Source organism: Aspergillus tubingensis (assembly GCF_013340325.1).
Source record: "Aspergillus tubingensis WU-2223L DNA, scaffold_8, whole genome shotgun sequence".
Taxonomy (NCBI): domain Eukaryota; kingdom Fungi; phylum Ascomycota; class Eurotiomycetes; order Eurotiales; family Aspergillaceae; genus Aspergillus; species Aspergillus tubingensis.
The window spans coordinates 3,042,897-3,057,012 of record NW_023336282.1 but is presented as its reverse complement, the minus strand read 5'-3'; the positions used below and the strand labels follow the sequence as shown (position 1 = coordinate 3,057,012).

Here is a 14,116-nt window from a genome sequence, read left to right as displayed (position 1 = left end):
GATTGGTGATAAATGTCTGTTAAGTTGTAGATGGCAGTGTGCTGGTGCTGCTACTATACCTGCAAAGTTGGTGGCTGGTCGATATGTAGCTACTCTAAACGTTTAGTCCCTACAATGGCATTGTCTTCAATACCGGCTGCAGCCAGAAATATGCTTACCGGTTGAGAATGAGCTGCAATACGTTGAACAAACCCAGTAGACTGACATCTACTACTGCCACAATTCATGATTAAGAGGAGTTGTATTTCGTATCCAAGAGCATACCATCTTGCACCCATCATCCGGAACAGTGCCGAAGGGAAAAAAGAGTCTATCATAAATACACAAAGGCTTAACAGAATGAATGCTCTATAACAGCACCAAAACAAAGCCCCGAATCGAACATAAAAAGTAATAATGTCAAAAATAACCCCGGATATGGGTAGAAAATGAGAAAGACACTCGCTTTTCGGATCAGCTAATCATCAACATCTTTAAACAACCTGGCCAAAGGCGGGGATCAACGTCTGAGCCAGCCAGAAGCTGAAAACGAGCTTGGGTCCGGTCATCAGGAGCTTGGGCGTCAGACCCTTGAAGAAACTGGAGACACCCTCGTTCTTGACCATGTTGGACAGAATGCGGAAGCCGGACTCGGGGTTCTCGAAGTTGCGGTTCTGGATACGGGTCTTGATCACATCCAGAGGAGCCGACACAACCAGGGAGGCACTGGCACCGCAGATGGAGGCAACGAAGTTCTGGCTCCAGGAAGCAGTGTTGTAGTCCTTCAGGGAGTAGATGTACTCCTTGGCGAAAGCGGAACCACCGAAGAGCTATTTCCAGACATTAGTATCAAACACTCATGAATTATGAAGAAGGCAACGATCGGGACCATGGGAACATACAGCGAAAGATCCGGGAGCGTTACGGGCGGCAGTCCAGCCAGCACCACGGTAGAGACCCATACCCTCATCGGAGATGATCTTGAACAGACCACGGCCACGGAAAGCCTCGGGGTTAGTCTGACGCTTGATCTTGAGGACGTCCAGGGGCAGAAGGACAATCTCTCCGATACCGATCAAACTATTTCCATATGATTAGCCAGAGCGTTACCATCGATGGCCGGAACACAAAACGAACCTTCCAGCAGTGGCGTGCATGATGGCCTTGCCGGAACCCTTGCCGAAAGCATTGTCGAAGTCGGAACCCCAGTGCTGAGCGAGGTAGTCGCGAGCGAAAGGCTGACCACCGTACTTGTAGATACGCTGGAGAACCTTGTAACCGGCGGCATAACCCAGACCGGGGAAGAGGGAGGTGAACTTGCCGCCGAAAGAGGCGTTGGCGTATTCCTTGAAGACAACCTGGTTCAGACCGGCGGTGGAGGTAATCTAACCCAGCTCACAATTAGCCCAATGCTTTCCTACAGCCTTGTACGGCTAAGGGATAGGAAGTGTCGTACCCGAGTCTGGTTGCTCATCAATCGCTTGGAGATGGTATCAACCTGGTCGATGAGTCAGTTTTTGATTTCTCAGGCGAGAAGAGCGCAATCGATGTGCAAAATATTCGAGAGGATAGTGTATAATCGTACAGGGTGGAAGACCATCAACTCCGCGATTCCGGCCGTTCCTAAGACGGAGAGTTAGTCCTTGAGCGCAACCCCCACGCCCTGGGCACAGAACGGGTGTGACACATACCGGAACCCAGAAGACGAGCAGTCGCGGATTCTCTCTTGACATCCTTAGCGGCAGAGCCAGCACCGGCTTGGGCCATAGCGGGAGACATCTTGATTATGGGAATTGGGCTGAGTTGGGCGTAGTCGGGGTAGAAATTGGAGAGTATAAAATTTTCCGGGCCTGAGGCTGCTTTTCCGTCGGGGAGATGAAAAGGCGATTCAGAAGGAAAGAGGAAGGACGGAAAGATTTATATATAGGACAGGAATGCCAACAAAGACAGGACAAGAGACCACAGCCGGGGCTAGGCAATGCAGCAAAGAAAAGGATGATGGGTAAGGCGGATGCACGAGAGAGGGAGGGGAGGAAAAAGAGCAAGAGGAAGAGGAAGAGACCGAGAAAGATGGACTGACTGACTGTTTCTGCGCCGACTCGGAACCGCTCCAAGCGTCGCGGCCGGTGCTTCAACGCCACTAGCCCCCTTTGGGCCTGGCACTACCGGCCCTGGATCGGAGCGGCTCTGATTATCTCAGCAGCCGGTGATAAAACTAACTGGTTTTAGATAATCTAGTTAGTTATCTAAACTACTAATCCATACATTAGTTAGCTAGTTCTAGTTATTCCATGGTCCGGAAAGTATGTAGTACGTAGTAGCTTGTTCAATCATGACTATTTTGTTACACCTGAATCTACGGTCACACAAGACAAGCTTCCATCAATAGCAACGATTGTTTCTCATTTAAACTACCATCTGAAGAAGAATACTCATTTCGCCAAGAGAGTTCACGAAGATTAATGAAGAGCCCCCAAGATAACGCCCGCGTACAGCACAGCATAGAAACATCACAGCGTGGTCGAGCTCGCCATCCACCCCTGTCCTACAGCAACCAACCCCTACATCCAGGAAGTCAATCTGCAACTTCCCCAAAAGAAGGAAATGGCAACTGAAGGAAGTGACTTGAACGATGACGGCAGCGAATTCACTTCAAGAGACAGGGAAATCAGACCAAAAGGGAAAAGATGAGATCGACCAGCGCCTAGCAGTCACCGAACGTATTCTCGCCGGAGTACCTAATAAAGAAAGATCCGGGTTAGCACTATGCACACAGAACAGAGATACTAGGGTATCATAGGGGTCGGCATACGTGATATACAAGAAGCCATCTTCATCTTTGTGCTCTTCATAGATGCTGCTCATCAGAGCAGCCGTAGGTGGTAAAACCTCATCGACAAAGATAAAGATCGCCTTCTCAGGAGACAGCTTGATCCGCTTACGGATCACGTAGACGAACTGTCCAACTGTAAGGTCGGCAGGGACAAGGTACTTCTTCTTGTCGATGGTAGCGATGTCCGATTTTTCGACCTTTTCGCAGATTACCTGTAGGATAGAAGCTGGGTTAGCGACTCGAACAAGCGGTGAGCTAGGGACCCGGTTTCTCCCCCCAAAAGACCATGAAACCAAAATCACAGTAGGAGGTAAAATAGAAGATAGACGTACTGGGATGCGATCGGCATATTTCTGGCGGATACGCTCGGCCTCTGCCTTGCGCTTCTCGAAGGGGTGCTCGTCCTTAAACTTGGAACGCATATTGATAAGTTGATGAGGGCGGCTAAGAGGTTTGGTCCGACGGGTCCCTTAAGGGGGAGATAGTGAAGAAGTAGACGAAGAGGAGCGAAAGGGTGACAGAAGCTGGATGAAAGTTAAGAGATAACAGAGCAAGGGTGAGATGGCCGATGGATAGATGGATGGGATGGGATGGAGAGATAGATGGATGATGACAAAAGGTGAGCAGGCTGGCAGTTGTAGAGAGAGTTGAAGGCGACAGCCCCGCGTCATTTGGTGAGGGAACGGCTTCCACGGCTGATAAGGCCGCCAGGCAAGCGTGGATCACGGGGTGGAGGCGGTGAGCGGCCCCACACGTGAGTCAGGTCGGGTCATGTGCTGGCTCGATTCATAGCACATTCGATCATCTTTCGGATATCTAAGCCAGTCCGTCAGGGCAGTTCCTGTCGTCATCCTGGCACGTGGATGTCGTGCACTCATCCAAATGACCAATGCGGATGATACCGTCTGGTTGTCATCGAGCTGGGCCGCCTTTGCGTTACTGCATCGGTAGTGAAGTGGTAGCTCGGCGGGCGATGCCTCCAGCCTCCACTTAGGATCAGCGCCTAGATTATGGGGTTTCCCATGCTAGAATGGTTACTGTCTACCACTTCGTGCAGCACCCACATTTCCTGCACTCTATCTAGTTACTGCTGTTGAGTGACTCAAGATCGCTCACTATCTGCATAGTAGTTAAATCTACTCCGCTAGTGACTGACACATTCTTCACTCATGGAGCAACCCCGCTTGATGTTGTGCTGCTGCCTTGGGGGGTGTTCGGACCCAGGGGTTGGCATCGGCATTGGCATTGGCAGCCCTGCAAACCATGCAAAGTGCTTATCTCAGCCGGGCCGGGTCCCACGTCCAGACAAACCCAGCAATCATTGCAAACCGCGCAAACAGAGTTCATATCCTCACGACATTCGGGAATATCGAGGCCGCAGGTGGTCCCATACTGTGCCTCGGAGCCGATGATCTGAACAAATCCTCCATTACCATATCCCTACCCACTACTGGCTCTAGACCATAGGTGGAGCTCGGAGGGAACAACAGCCGGTTGATTCTCGACAAGCACTATACCTGGCACCACCTGATCTTTGGCAGATCAGCCAATTCCATCAACTCTGCAACAATGGCTGTTCCCCGGCCATATATGCCTCTTCGGAGGTCGCTCTGCCAATTCTCATCTCGATCCTGTCGCACACCTCGCAACCTCTCAGCGCCCTTTCGCAGATACTCTTCGGAACAGAAACCCCCTCCCGAACCCAAGCCATTCACTGTCTGGAGACCATACCTACGGCTGGCCATTGGTGTGCCCTTCATCGGTGCTTTGGTGTATTCCATGGTAGACTCTACCCACCATGCACTTTGCCCAAATGTCATAATCTGACTAGATTCAATACAGATGACGGAAGAAGTAACCGAACTCGACTCGCCTTCCCTCGTGGAACTCGATGAAACGCTCAAGAAGCAAGCCACGATCAGCGAACAGTCTCCCATGCGCCTGCGCATGGAGAAGCTGATCAAGGATCACCAACAGAAAATCATTGAAGAGCTCAGCCGGATAGATGGAAAGCAATTCAAGACTGATACCTGGACGCGCCCTAACGGCGGAGGTGGAATATCCTGTGTCCTTCAAGACGGAAATGTCTTTGAGAAAGCCGGAGTCAACGTATCCATCGTCTACGGCGAACTTCCCCGGCCAGCCATTGAGAAGATGCGAGCAGACCACAAGTCCTTCGTTGGCGCCGACGTGGACTCCTTGAGCTTCTTCGCTGCCGGTCTGTCCCTCGTTCTCCACCCCCACAACCCCATGGCCCCAACCGTCCACCTGAACTATCGGTACTTCGAGACATCCGACCCCAAGGACCCCCTCAATGGCGACAAGAACTGGTGGTTCGGCGGTGGCACCGATCTGACCCCTACCTACCTTTTCCCCGAAGACGCCAAACACTTCCACCAGACCATCAAAGACGCCTGTGATCGCCACGACGCCACATACTACCCGAAGTTCAAAGCCTGGTGCGACAAGTACTTCTATATCCCCCACCGTCGCGAATGCCGCGGTGTAGGAGGTATCTTCTTCGATGACCTGGACGCCAGCTTCCTCCAGTCCTCGTCAACCTCCTCACAGAACCCCCAGGAGACCCTTTTCTCCTTCGTCTCGGACGGTCTCGCTTCTTTCCTCCCCTCTTATGTCCCCATTATCGAACGCCGGAAGGACATGCCTTTTACACCCGAGCAAAAGGAGTGGCAACAGCTTCGACGCGGTCGCTACGTCGAGTTCAATCTCGTCTATGATCGCGGTACTAGCTTCGGTCTCCGCACCCCTAATGCCCGCATCGAGAGTATTCTGATGAGTTTGCCCCGCACGGCAAGCTGGGCTTACATGGACCCCGTGTCGGGAACCCGGACGGAGGATTCTGTAGATGGTGATGAGGCACTTCTGGGCGAGGGCAAGGAGCGCGAGAAGGAGATCATGGATGTTCTGAAACATCCTAGACAGTGGGTGTAATGCTGCTTGGATTAGATGGATCATGGATCATCGGCAAGGATATGGTTTCTTTTCCTGAAAATTATGTATTATCTGCATGTATATTATTTTATGAGCTGCATCTATGGGCTACGTCACGTCAAAAGCAGCACTGTCTCTAGAAATCAGAGAAAAGAAAGACTTTCAAAATATACACTTGTCTAACACATGCAACAATGCCATAAAGGTGCGTATGATATGTTTATAATGCCGATCAAGCTCCAACGGAAAACCCAGGGGTAGTAGTAGTAGTCGTAGTAGTTGAGCCGCAACGAGCTGGTATAGCGCGGCGAGCAACGGAAACATATGTATGTAGAAAGAAAAAGGTATAGCAACAACAAACACAGTCTTGGTAACGATAGAAAATGCGCAGGGGAGAAAAAGGGGGAAAGGGTAGAATTAGAAAGACATGTACGAAGAAGAGATAGGACGTAAACCATATCGCCAACATACAAACCGGAGCTTTATCGACCAGCGACCACGCTTCTTTGCCTGGCTAGCCAGCCCTTCTGAGCATCGGCCAGGGATCCATTCCGATACCGGGCCAGGCCAATGTTGTTGTTCTGTAATCGATTCTGGAGTTCGTACCAGGAGGAGCTCATCAAAGTCAGCTCCCGCGCTTGAGCATCGATTATCTTCTGGAGTTCGAGCTGTTTGGAGAATTTGAATATTAGTGGCTTGCAATAGCTAGTCCGTGTCAAATGACAACTTACCTCGCGCTCTTTGCTGATTCCATCATCCGTATCCTCTTCAAGTTGCTTTATCCGCTCTTGGAGGAACTTGATGTGTTCGTTCTGTTGATGGATATACTGCAAGATGATTCGTATTAGTCTTTTGTAGGCCGTAAAGTGTAAATGGGATAGGATGTATCAATGGGTCAAGGTGGCAGCCGAGCCTCAGCGCCTGAACCGCTTGGCGATTAATCGACCCAGGCGCGATAGGCCGGGTGCCTTCGCTGCTAATATCTGGGTCGAATCGCCAAATGGCCGATCCGCAAGAAGATCGAGACGTTTCCTGTCGCCACTGAGGCTACCGAGGCGAATAGCCCTTGCTTGGTTCGGGATAACACAGGTTAAGAGCCGATGGGGTTTCTTGTAACTAACCTCTGCACGTTTCGCCAGCCTCTCCAGATTCTTTTCAATCTGCGCGGCGACTTGTCTAATGAGCTCTACAGCCGACTTTTGAGCAGCTTCGGGATCATCGCCATTTTCCTGTGCAGTGAGTTCGGCCAGCAGCTTCTTCATTTCCTCTGCAGCTTCATAATCTTCCGCACGGAACTCCGCTTGCTTCTTCTCGAGCAAGTTTCGCAGATCGTCACGTTCGGCACATGTGACCTGGACCAGAGCCTGGGTTGAATCAAGCTCGGCCTGCAAATTGTACAGTCTGCGCATAGCATCATCTTCTCCTTCACGAGCCTTAGTCAAATCCGATGCGCTGCTCGCTTTGATCTCGGCAATCAGATCCATGTTCTCTTTGTTGGAGAGTTCAACTGTATTCGTGTAAGCAAAGTTCACACACACACGGATTTCGCCGAACAGTAGCTACTCACTTTCCGCTAGCGCATCGTTTAGCGATCTCTTGGATACATCGAGAGCTTCTTGGGCCTCGGCCAATCTCTTGAGGGCAGATGTATACTGGTCGTACAACTTCCAGTAATCATCACTGATGCATCGTTAGCGGTTATACTAGCTAGGCTGCTCCTAGTAGGAAATACCTCTGCGAAGAATTTGCGCGGGCCTGTTGCAGCGTTTCATTGAAGGCTTCGGAAAAGTCCAAGCCCACCTGTATTACCTTGTTAGTGGCTTCATATGAGATGATAGTAACCATAAAAAGCAAACATACGGATGGCCCTTTCAGAGATTCCACTTCCTTCTTCAGCTCTTCATTCTCAGATTTCCTGTAGCGAGTTAGCCTAGATCTCCGTCGCTGTAGCACAGGGTCTTCTAACAGCTGTGATTCCTTCACACCGATCGCCTCAAAGTCTTTCTGCAGAGTGCCCTCGAGCTTGGGAGTTTCAGTACCCGGCGTCAGGGATGGGCTTCCAGGAGAACCTTCCAGTTCACGAATTCGCTCACGGAGCTCGCTTATCAAAGCATCATCACGTTCGCGCTGCTCATCGGCGTTACTGAGTCGCTCTGTGAGAGCATGGTTGTTGAACTCGAGCTGCTTCTTCAGGTTTTGGATTTCACTGCACTCCTGCTCAATGCGAGGCAAAACTCTGCGGTATTCTTCAAGCTCCACCTCACGCTCGGAGTTCCATTTCTGCTGCGAATCCGCCTCCTTCAGCTGTTGCTGGAAGTCTTTGATCTGGTTCCTGAGCGACTGGTTCTCCTTCTCGAAGTCCTGGCTAGCCTGCAGCTTCTGGCGGTACTTTTCGGCCGCATTCGCCTTACGGGCGAGTTGATCTCGCTCAGTCTTCAGCTCATCATAGTCATCCTGAAGCTTCTGGAATCGTTGGTTCTTGACGCGTAACGACTCCACCGTCATGCGTAAACTGTCGATCTCATCCTGCGCTGTAGCCAGCCTTGCTTCCTGAGTTGCGATAATGTCTTCCTGTTGGCGGGATTTAGACTCGAGAGCCTTTGCGCTGAGTCCAAGATCACCCTTCCCAGACCTCAAGTTGACTAGTCGGTCTTCGGTCGATGCAAGCCGGCTTTGTAAGGTATCGTTGTTCTCCTGGAGGCGCGCCAGGCGATCGTGCATATCATCGATCTGTTTCTGCATGTCCTTTTTCTCACGCGCCATCCGGTTGTTCTCCGCCAACACCTTTCCGACCCGCTCTTCAAACTGCAGTTCCGGGTCGACGGGCAGATCCCGCTCCTCCTTGACATCGTCCTCGCCATCGATAGCCTCATGCTGACCATTCTGAGCTTCTTCGAAGATGTTTTTCAGGGTCTCTTGCGTCGGGGTACTTAGGCTCTGAAGGGTCTCGACGTAGGTCTGCGCGTTGGGGGAGCGGATGGCGGCGATCAGAAGGAGCTTCAGGAGTTTGTTGGCCTCCTTGACGGAGTTCTTTTCGGCGACCAATTCGAGGTTGGGATTGGGGTCAAGACCCGTGGGCATGCCATCGGGTTGTTGGCGGATGTAGTTGACGAGCAACTTGTGGATATGTTTCAGGTTCTGCCATTTGGATAGCCAGTGGTCGGACGGGGCGCGCTGGGGGATCTCGTCGAGGAAATACTGCGGATCGATGTCCTGCAAGATCTCCCAAATGATGGTGCCATCCGATAACTCCTCGGTCGTCCGGATAGTCTTACCCAAGGCGAAACTGTTGACCCATTCCAGCAGGGCCTGGGTGACGGTATGCTCCGCAGCCATGGTCGGGCGATGTTGACTGCAATCGGGGGCAATCAACTGGGCGGGGAACACGGCGGTTGTTGCAAATTCCAGGAACGGCTTGGTGGAATTGCCGGCAATTGTATTCGGATCGCGGCCAGGAGGGGCTAATTGCGACCCCTCAGCACGGTTGAGTTTAAACCTGGACGGCGGAGGAAGAGGACTGTGCCTCGATGAGATCCTTTTTTGAGCGCCTCCGGGGCGTTGGAGGCGGGATCCACGCTACGCGCATCGACGAGCTATAAATACCGAAGTCCCGCTTGGGGGGAAAGGAATGATTTAGGGTCACCCACAGCGCTGCTTCCTTATTTTCTACTTTCCCCATGTGAAACAATATCCACTGAGGATGAAAATGGTTTGAAAGATTGGAAAGTGACAAGTGATCCCTATCATGTATTCATATCTTGGTTGCTTTTGTGTTGTTTGTTGAGTGATGGGAAACAGTCGCCGGCTTTAAAAGTTATGACATAAAATGGTCCATTAGACAAGAACAAGACACAAACTTTCTTTCCAGAAACAGAAGAAGACAAATGATACATAAGAATCCTGAATTACAATCTAAGCTAATTTTTTCCCCATCCATTATCGACCATCAATGGTCGAGCCCCGAAACCAGCGGGAACCCCATCCATCATACAGTAGTAATTTGGAATAGAGAAAAGGGAGCTTTCTTCCCCCGGACTATCCAATATCGCCCTCACTGAATAGTGACAGTCATGTCTTTCTCGACAGTTGGATTGTATGCCGCGAATTCAGTTGACAGCTGTTGGACCGAGTCGGCCTTGGTGTCGGCTGCGAAGCCCCTGTGTGTATGTATGTCAGACCAAGCAAGCACCTCAAATCTTCCAAGAGAGAATTACTTGAGCAAAGCTATAGAGAGCAATATGTTAGCACTGCCATTACCCAAAACGCAAGGATGACTAGGGATAACTGCTTACTGTAATTATGGGTGATCTTGCCACCCTACCAGAAACGGCCAGTTAGTAACATATAGATGTGCCAACGCTGTCAAAGCACCCGGTCACATACAGCGTCCTTAACTGATTGCTTTGCCTGATCAACCACCGAGTCAGGGGTACCTGAAGGGAACGTGACCAGAATCGATTCGGCCAGGGCCAAGGGGAGCAACCCCAAGACGGTAACAGTAGCAGACAACTTCATGGTGAAGAAATCGACACAAGGCAATATTTCCTAAAAAAAAACCGATGATAGTATTACAAAGGCCCAGATTCAAGTACCAATGGTTGTAATATAGAGATAGAGGCGATGAAGAAGGAGTTGTACCTAGTCAAGTTGGGAGAGTAAGGTGTGACTGCGTCATACTACCCACTCACAGCGATTCACGAGAGCGCTGGAATGCATTGCCCGAATAGGGTTAGTCTGTAACGGATAAGGAACCAGAGTCTCAAACTAGTGCGCTGACTCAGCCAGTCACGCCGCGGCGCTGACGCTTTCTATTCTTCGGACCTCGTGAGCGCAACTTCCGCAATTCTGCCTGCCTCTCCTGCTCCCTGTTCGCTTCCCTTTCGCTCGCTTCTTCCCGGCCGATTTTGGCTGCTTTGCTATTTCCTGGTCATTCTGGTCGAGCTTTGATTTTCATATTCAGCTGGTTTTCTTTTCCCTTCGTCCCCTCTGCACGTCCGATCTCCCCATCGAGGTGTGTAACTGCTGGGGGTATTTCCCAACTTCACTCCGAGACCTTCCCCCTCCCCTCCATCTCTCATCCACTCCCCTTCGTCCCGGTTTGGTTCCTCTACTAGTTATTGTCTACTGGAAGGGTCAATCAGTACGGGTGATTGTATGAGATAGATTGATTAACACTGGGTTGACGGGGTGTTGTAGCGCGGGTTCTTTGTTGACTATCGGGTTCTGGTGGAGGATTTGCGCTTGCGGCCTCCTGTTGTTGTCTCAAGTCTGACCAAGATAGCTAGCAAGCATTCTACAAGTTCCGACAGCTCTTTCCATCTCTTGCACTCAGGAGATACGTTTATTTGGAGAGAAACAAAGCACGCGGATATAGGAATTTTTATATACGGTGGTAAAAGGGACAAAGCCGGGGAAAAAGCCAGAGGAGAAAAGAAGAGAGAAACAAAGCAATAAGAAGGACAAGTTCCTAACAAGAAAGGAGAAAAGGGAAGAAAGCCAAGAAAAAAAAAAGCAAGAAAACAACAAGAATAACAAAGTCTTAAGGACGAGGAAAGGAACTGGAAAATACACTGAAAAAACAATTAATAATATAAAGAGGAGGATTCAGAGGACCAAGAACAAACACAAGGACATAAATATTCTTTCCGAGTGTTACGCCCTTCTTTAGCGCTTGTCCATTGTTCATTTCTTTCTTCCTTGTCGATACCCTTTTTCTTATTCTCACTTTCCCCCTGTTCCCCCTTCATCAGCCTCATCAGCCTTTGTATCTGCCCACCATGTCATCCGGGTTGGCCTCCGACGAAGTTGCCGAGGACTACAAGAATTCCTTGGAAGATCTAACCAACAATGACAGGTTTCAGATCAGCAATCTGACTGTCATAGCCAAGGAGAACACTGAACATGCGATGGCCATCTCCCGCGTGTTGGAGAACCACATTCGAACAGTAGGTGACACGCTCTCAGAATACCACCGGTTGGGCCCTCGTCGAACCTGACGATGGCGCTCAACCCGTCTGTAGTCTCTCTTTGGGATGAACGAATTCTAATCTGCTCTGTAGACTCCGCCGGCTCAGAAGTTGCCCGCCTTGTATGTAGTCGATTCGATTGTCAAGAACGTAGGCACGCCCTACACGCTGTTCCTGGGTCGCAATCTGTATCAGACCTTCATGAACGCCTACACACTGGTCGATTCGCAGACGCGCAAGAAGTTGGATGAGATGCTCAAAACCTGGAAGGAGCCGGTGCCGGGTTCCCTCGACACCAGGCCCGTTTTCCCTCCAGAAATCACTCGCAGTATTGAGAGTGCTCTGATCAAAGCAAGGACTGCAGCGCTTCAGCAGCAGCAGGCTCGAACTCAACAAGACATCCTCGCTCGCGGTCGAGTTGGCACTCCTCCAGCGTGGAACAGCACTCCGACACCACCGCAAGGCATGGGCCGCCATCCACCTGCTGCAAATCAGGCTTTACCCATGCATTACCAGCGCAATGGCTCTGGTCACGGATATCCACCATCGGTAAGTATCATCTCACATTTTAGTACAGTGGCGGAAGGTCTCATTTGATTAGCAGGGTGAATCGTACTCTTCACGGGGAACCCCGACTCCCCAAGCCCAGCCACGTACAACAGAGGTTGATCTCGCGGCTCTCAACCGAGATATTGAGGCTCTTATTGCCACCGCCAGAAGCGATTTTGCCAACAATCCACTAGACCCCTCGATACAGCAACGACTGAAGGCTCTTTTGGATCTTCAGGGTATCTTGCAACGGCAAGAACTCACCCAGGAGCAATTGAGACTCGTCCGCGACCAGGTTTCAGCTCTCGCTCCGAAGCCTGCAATTCCGGCTCCACAAGTTATTGCTCCAACTGTTCCGGCTGTTTCAACGCCCCCCATGGCTACTCCCCCAGCCCAAACACTTTCGCAACCTTTACAACAGCTCCTCAATCCTGGCACGCTTGCCGGGCTCCTCAAAGCTACTGCTACACGTCAGCAGCCGACTCCGCCGCCTCAAATCCACAATATCCTACCACAGATGCCCACTAATACCACCGCGCCGCAACCATCCGTCAGCGCCGCACCAGAAAATCCTCTCATTGCAGCCCTAAGAGCGCAGGGCTTACTTCCACCGGCCTCGGCACCTCCGGCCGCTTTCACTGCTGCTCCGCCACCAAATGTCGCGCCTGCTTTCCCACTAATCGTACCGGGTCAGGTGCGAGTCACGCCTCCCGTCGCGACGCCGCAGGCACAACAAGGTACATCGAATGCGCAAATAAACGTTCAAATGAGTACATCGTCCATTAAGATGTGAGTTTCCTGTGTCATGCTACATTGGTTTTCCTATCACTGACTGAAATGACCCCCCAGCCCTCGACCAATGCTGCTCTCCAGCCTCTACGAGACCCGGTCAAACCGGTGTGGAACATGCGGTCAACGTTTCTTTGCAACGGAAGAAGGGAAGGAGAAGAAAGCTCGTCATTTGGATTGGCACTTCCGAACCAACCAGCGCATGTCTGAGGCAGCTAGGCGGGCCCAAAACCGCAGCTGGTACGTTGATGAACGGGTAAGTCACACACCATTTCCGAACCAGTTATCCTGCAGTACTAACTATCTCCAGGATTGGATCAAATCCCGTGAGGCGGGAGATGAACAAGACCTTGCGGAGACGGAGGCCTCGGCTGAGGGTGTTGCTGGTGCTGACGGCGCTGCGACGAAGAAGGGGCCTCCTAAGCAGTGGATCCACGCCCCGAATGACGCGACATTGCGAAACACCCCTTGCCCTATCTGCCAAGAGAAGTTTGAGTCGACATGGTCAGAAGATGTACAGGACTGGATCTGGCAGGACGCAGTCAAGGTGGGAAGTCGCGTGTACCACGCCAGTTGCTATGCCGAAGTGACCAAGGACGGACCTACGCCAGCCAACCGGGGGACGCCGTCAGGACGAACTGGGACTCCCGAGTCTGTTTTGGGCAAACGCAAGGCCGAGGTGAGTGATTCATCAATGAGAGTTATCTAGAAATCTTTGTGACTAACACGTATTATAGGGAACTGATTCTCCTGGATCCAATGTACGGATCAAAACAGAGCCCGTGTGATCGGGGTGTACACTCCCTTCTCTCCCTTCTCTTCTTCTCCTACTCTTTGTTGATGATTCTCTGCTTTTGAGCGAAGATGCATCGTTCATTCAGCTTCACGGCTGAATTTTTTGCATGGGAAGGTTGAATGAATTCCCTTCCCCTGGGCGTTCCGGGGCAAGTGACGATGGTGATGGATCACAGGACACATACAGCACTCCCGGGCTCGCTGCCTTGTATATAGTATCCCATTGTAGAACCAGATGAACCAAATATCAGGT

The 14,116-nt window shown here is 51.1% G+C and overlaps 6 protein-coding genes across 6 annotated transcripts; 2 read left to right on the top strand and 4 right to left on the bottom strand.

Moving 5' to 3' along the window:
- Window positions 1-473: 473 nt before the first annotated feature.
- Window positions 474-1,758, bottom strand: AtWU_07325 (putative mitochondrial GTP/GDP transporter Ggc1; the record flags this gene model as incomplete). Its single annotated transcript, XM_035502434.1, has 6 exons — window positions 474-809; window positions 882-1,059; window positions 1,117-1,364; window positions 1,436-1,477; window positions 1,565-1,602; window positions 1,671-1,758. 6 exons carry the CDS (start codon window positions 1,756-1,758, stop codon window positions 474-476), a joined length of 930 nt encoding a protein of 309 aa, XP_035358327.1.
- A 925-nt stretch (window positions 1,759-2,683) lies between these two features.
- AtWU_07324 (autophagy-related protein 8) lies at window positions 2,684-3,234 on the bottom strand (the record flags this gene model as incomplete). Its single annotated transcript, XM_035502433.1, has 3 exons — window positions 2,684-2,717; window positions 2,792-3,024; window positions 3,145-3,234. The coding sequence occupies 3 exons, from the start codon at window positions 3,232-3,234 to the stop codon at window positions 2,684-2,686; spliced, it is 357 nt and encodes a 118-aa protein (XP_035358326.1).
- A 1,147-nt stretch (window positions 3,235-4,381) lies between these two features.
- hem13 (coproporphyrinogen oxidase) lies at window positions 4,382-5,764 on the top strand (the record flags this gene model as incomplete). The annotated part of the gene is made up of 2 exons (XM_035502432.1): window positions 4,382-4,594; window positions 4,655-5,764. 2 exons carry the CDS (start codon window positions 4,382-4,384, stop codon window positions 5,762-5,764), a joined length of 1,323 nt encoding a protein of 440 aa, XP_035358325.1.
- Window positions 5,765-6,246: 482 nt separating this feature from the next.
- AtWU_07322 (putative microtubule binding protein HOOK3) lies at window positions 6,247-9,100 on the bottom strand (the record flags this gene model as incomplete). The annotated part of the gene is made up of 7 exons (XM_035502431.1): window positions 6,247-6,432; window positions 6,496-6,591; window positions 6,886-7,271; window positions 7,332-7,444; window positions 7,497-7,564; window positions 7,625-7,679; window positions 7,731-9,100. 7 exons carry the CDS (start codon window positions 9,098-9,100, stop codon window positions 6,247-6,249), a joined length of 2,274 nt encoding a protein of 757 aa, XP_035358324.1.
- Window positions 9,101-9,815: 715 nt separating this feature from the next.
- AtWU_07321 (uncharacterized protein) lies at window positions 9,816-10,279 on the bottom strand (the record flags this gene model as incomplete). Its single annotated transcript, XM_035502430.1, has 4 exons — window positions 9,816-9,921; window positions 9,979-9,988; window positions 10,057-10,081; window positions 10,148-10,279. The coding sequence occupies 4 exons, from the start codon at window positions 10,277-10,279 to the stop codon at window positions 9,816-9,818; spliced, it is 273 nt and encodes a 90-aa protein (XP_035358323.1).
- A 1,262-nt stretch (window positions 10,280-11,541) lies between these two features.
- AtWU_07320 (putative mRNA cleavage factor complex component Pcf11) lies at window positions 11,542-13,856 on the top strand (the record flags this gene model as incomplete). The annotated part of the gene is made up of 6 exons (XM_035502429.1): window positions 11,542-11,709; window positions 11,824-12,279; window positions 12,332-13,068; window positions 13,129-13,324; window positions 13,379-13,747; window positions 13,806-13,856. 6 exons carry the CDS (start codon window positions 11,542-11,544, stop codon window positions 13,854-13,856), a joined length of 1,977 nt encoding a protein of 658 aa, XP_035358322.1.
- Window positions 13,857-14,116: the final 260 nt, after the last annotated feature.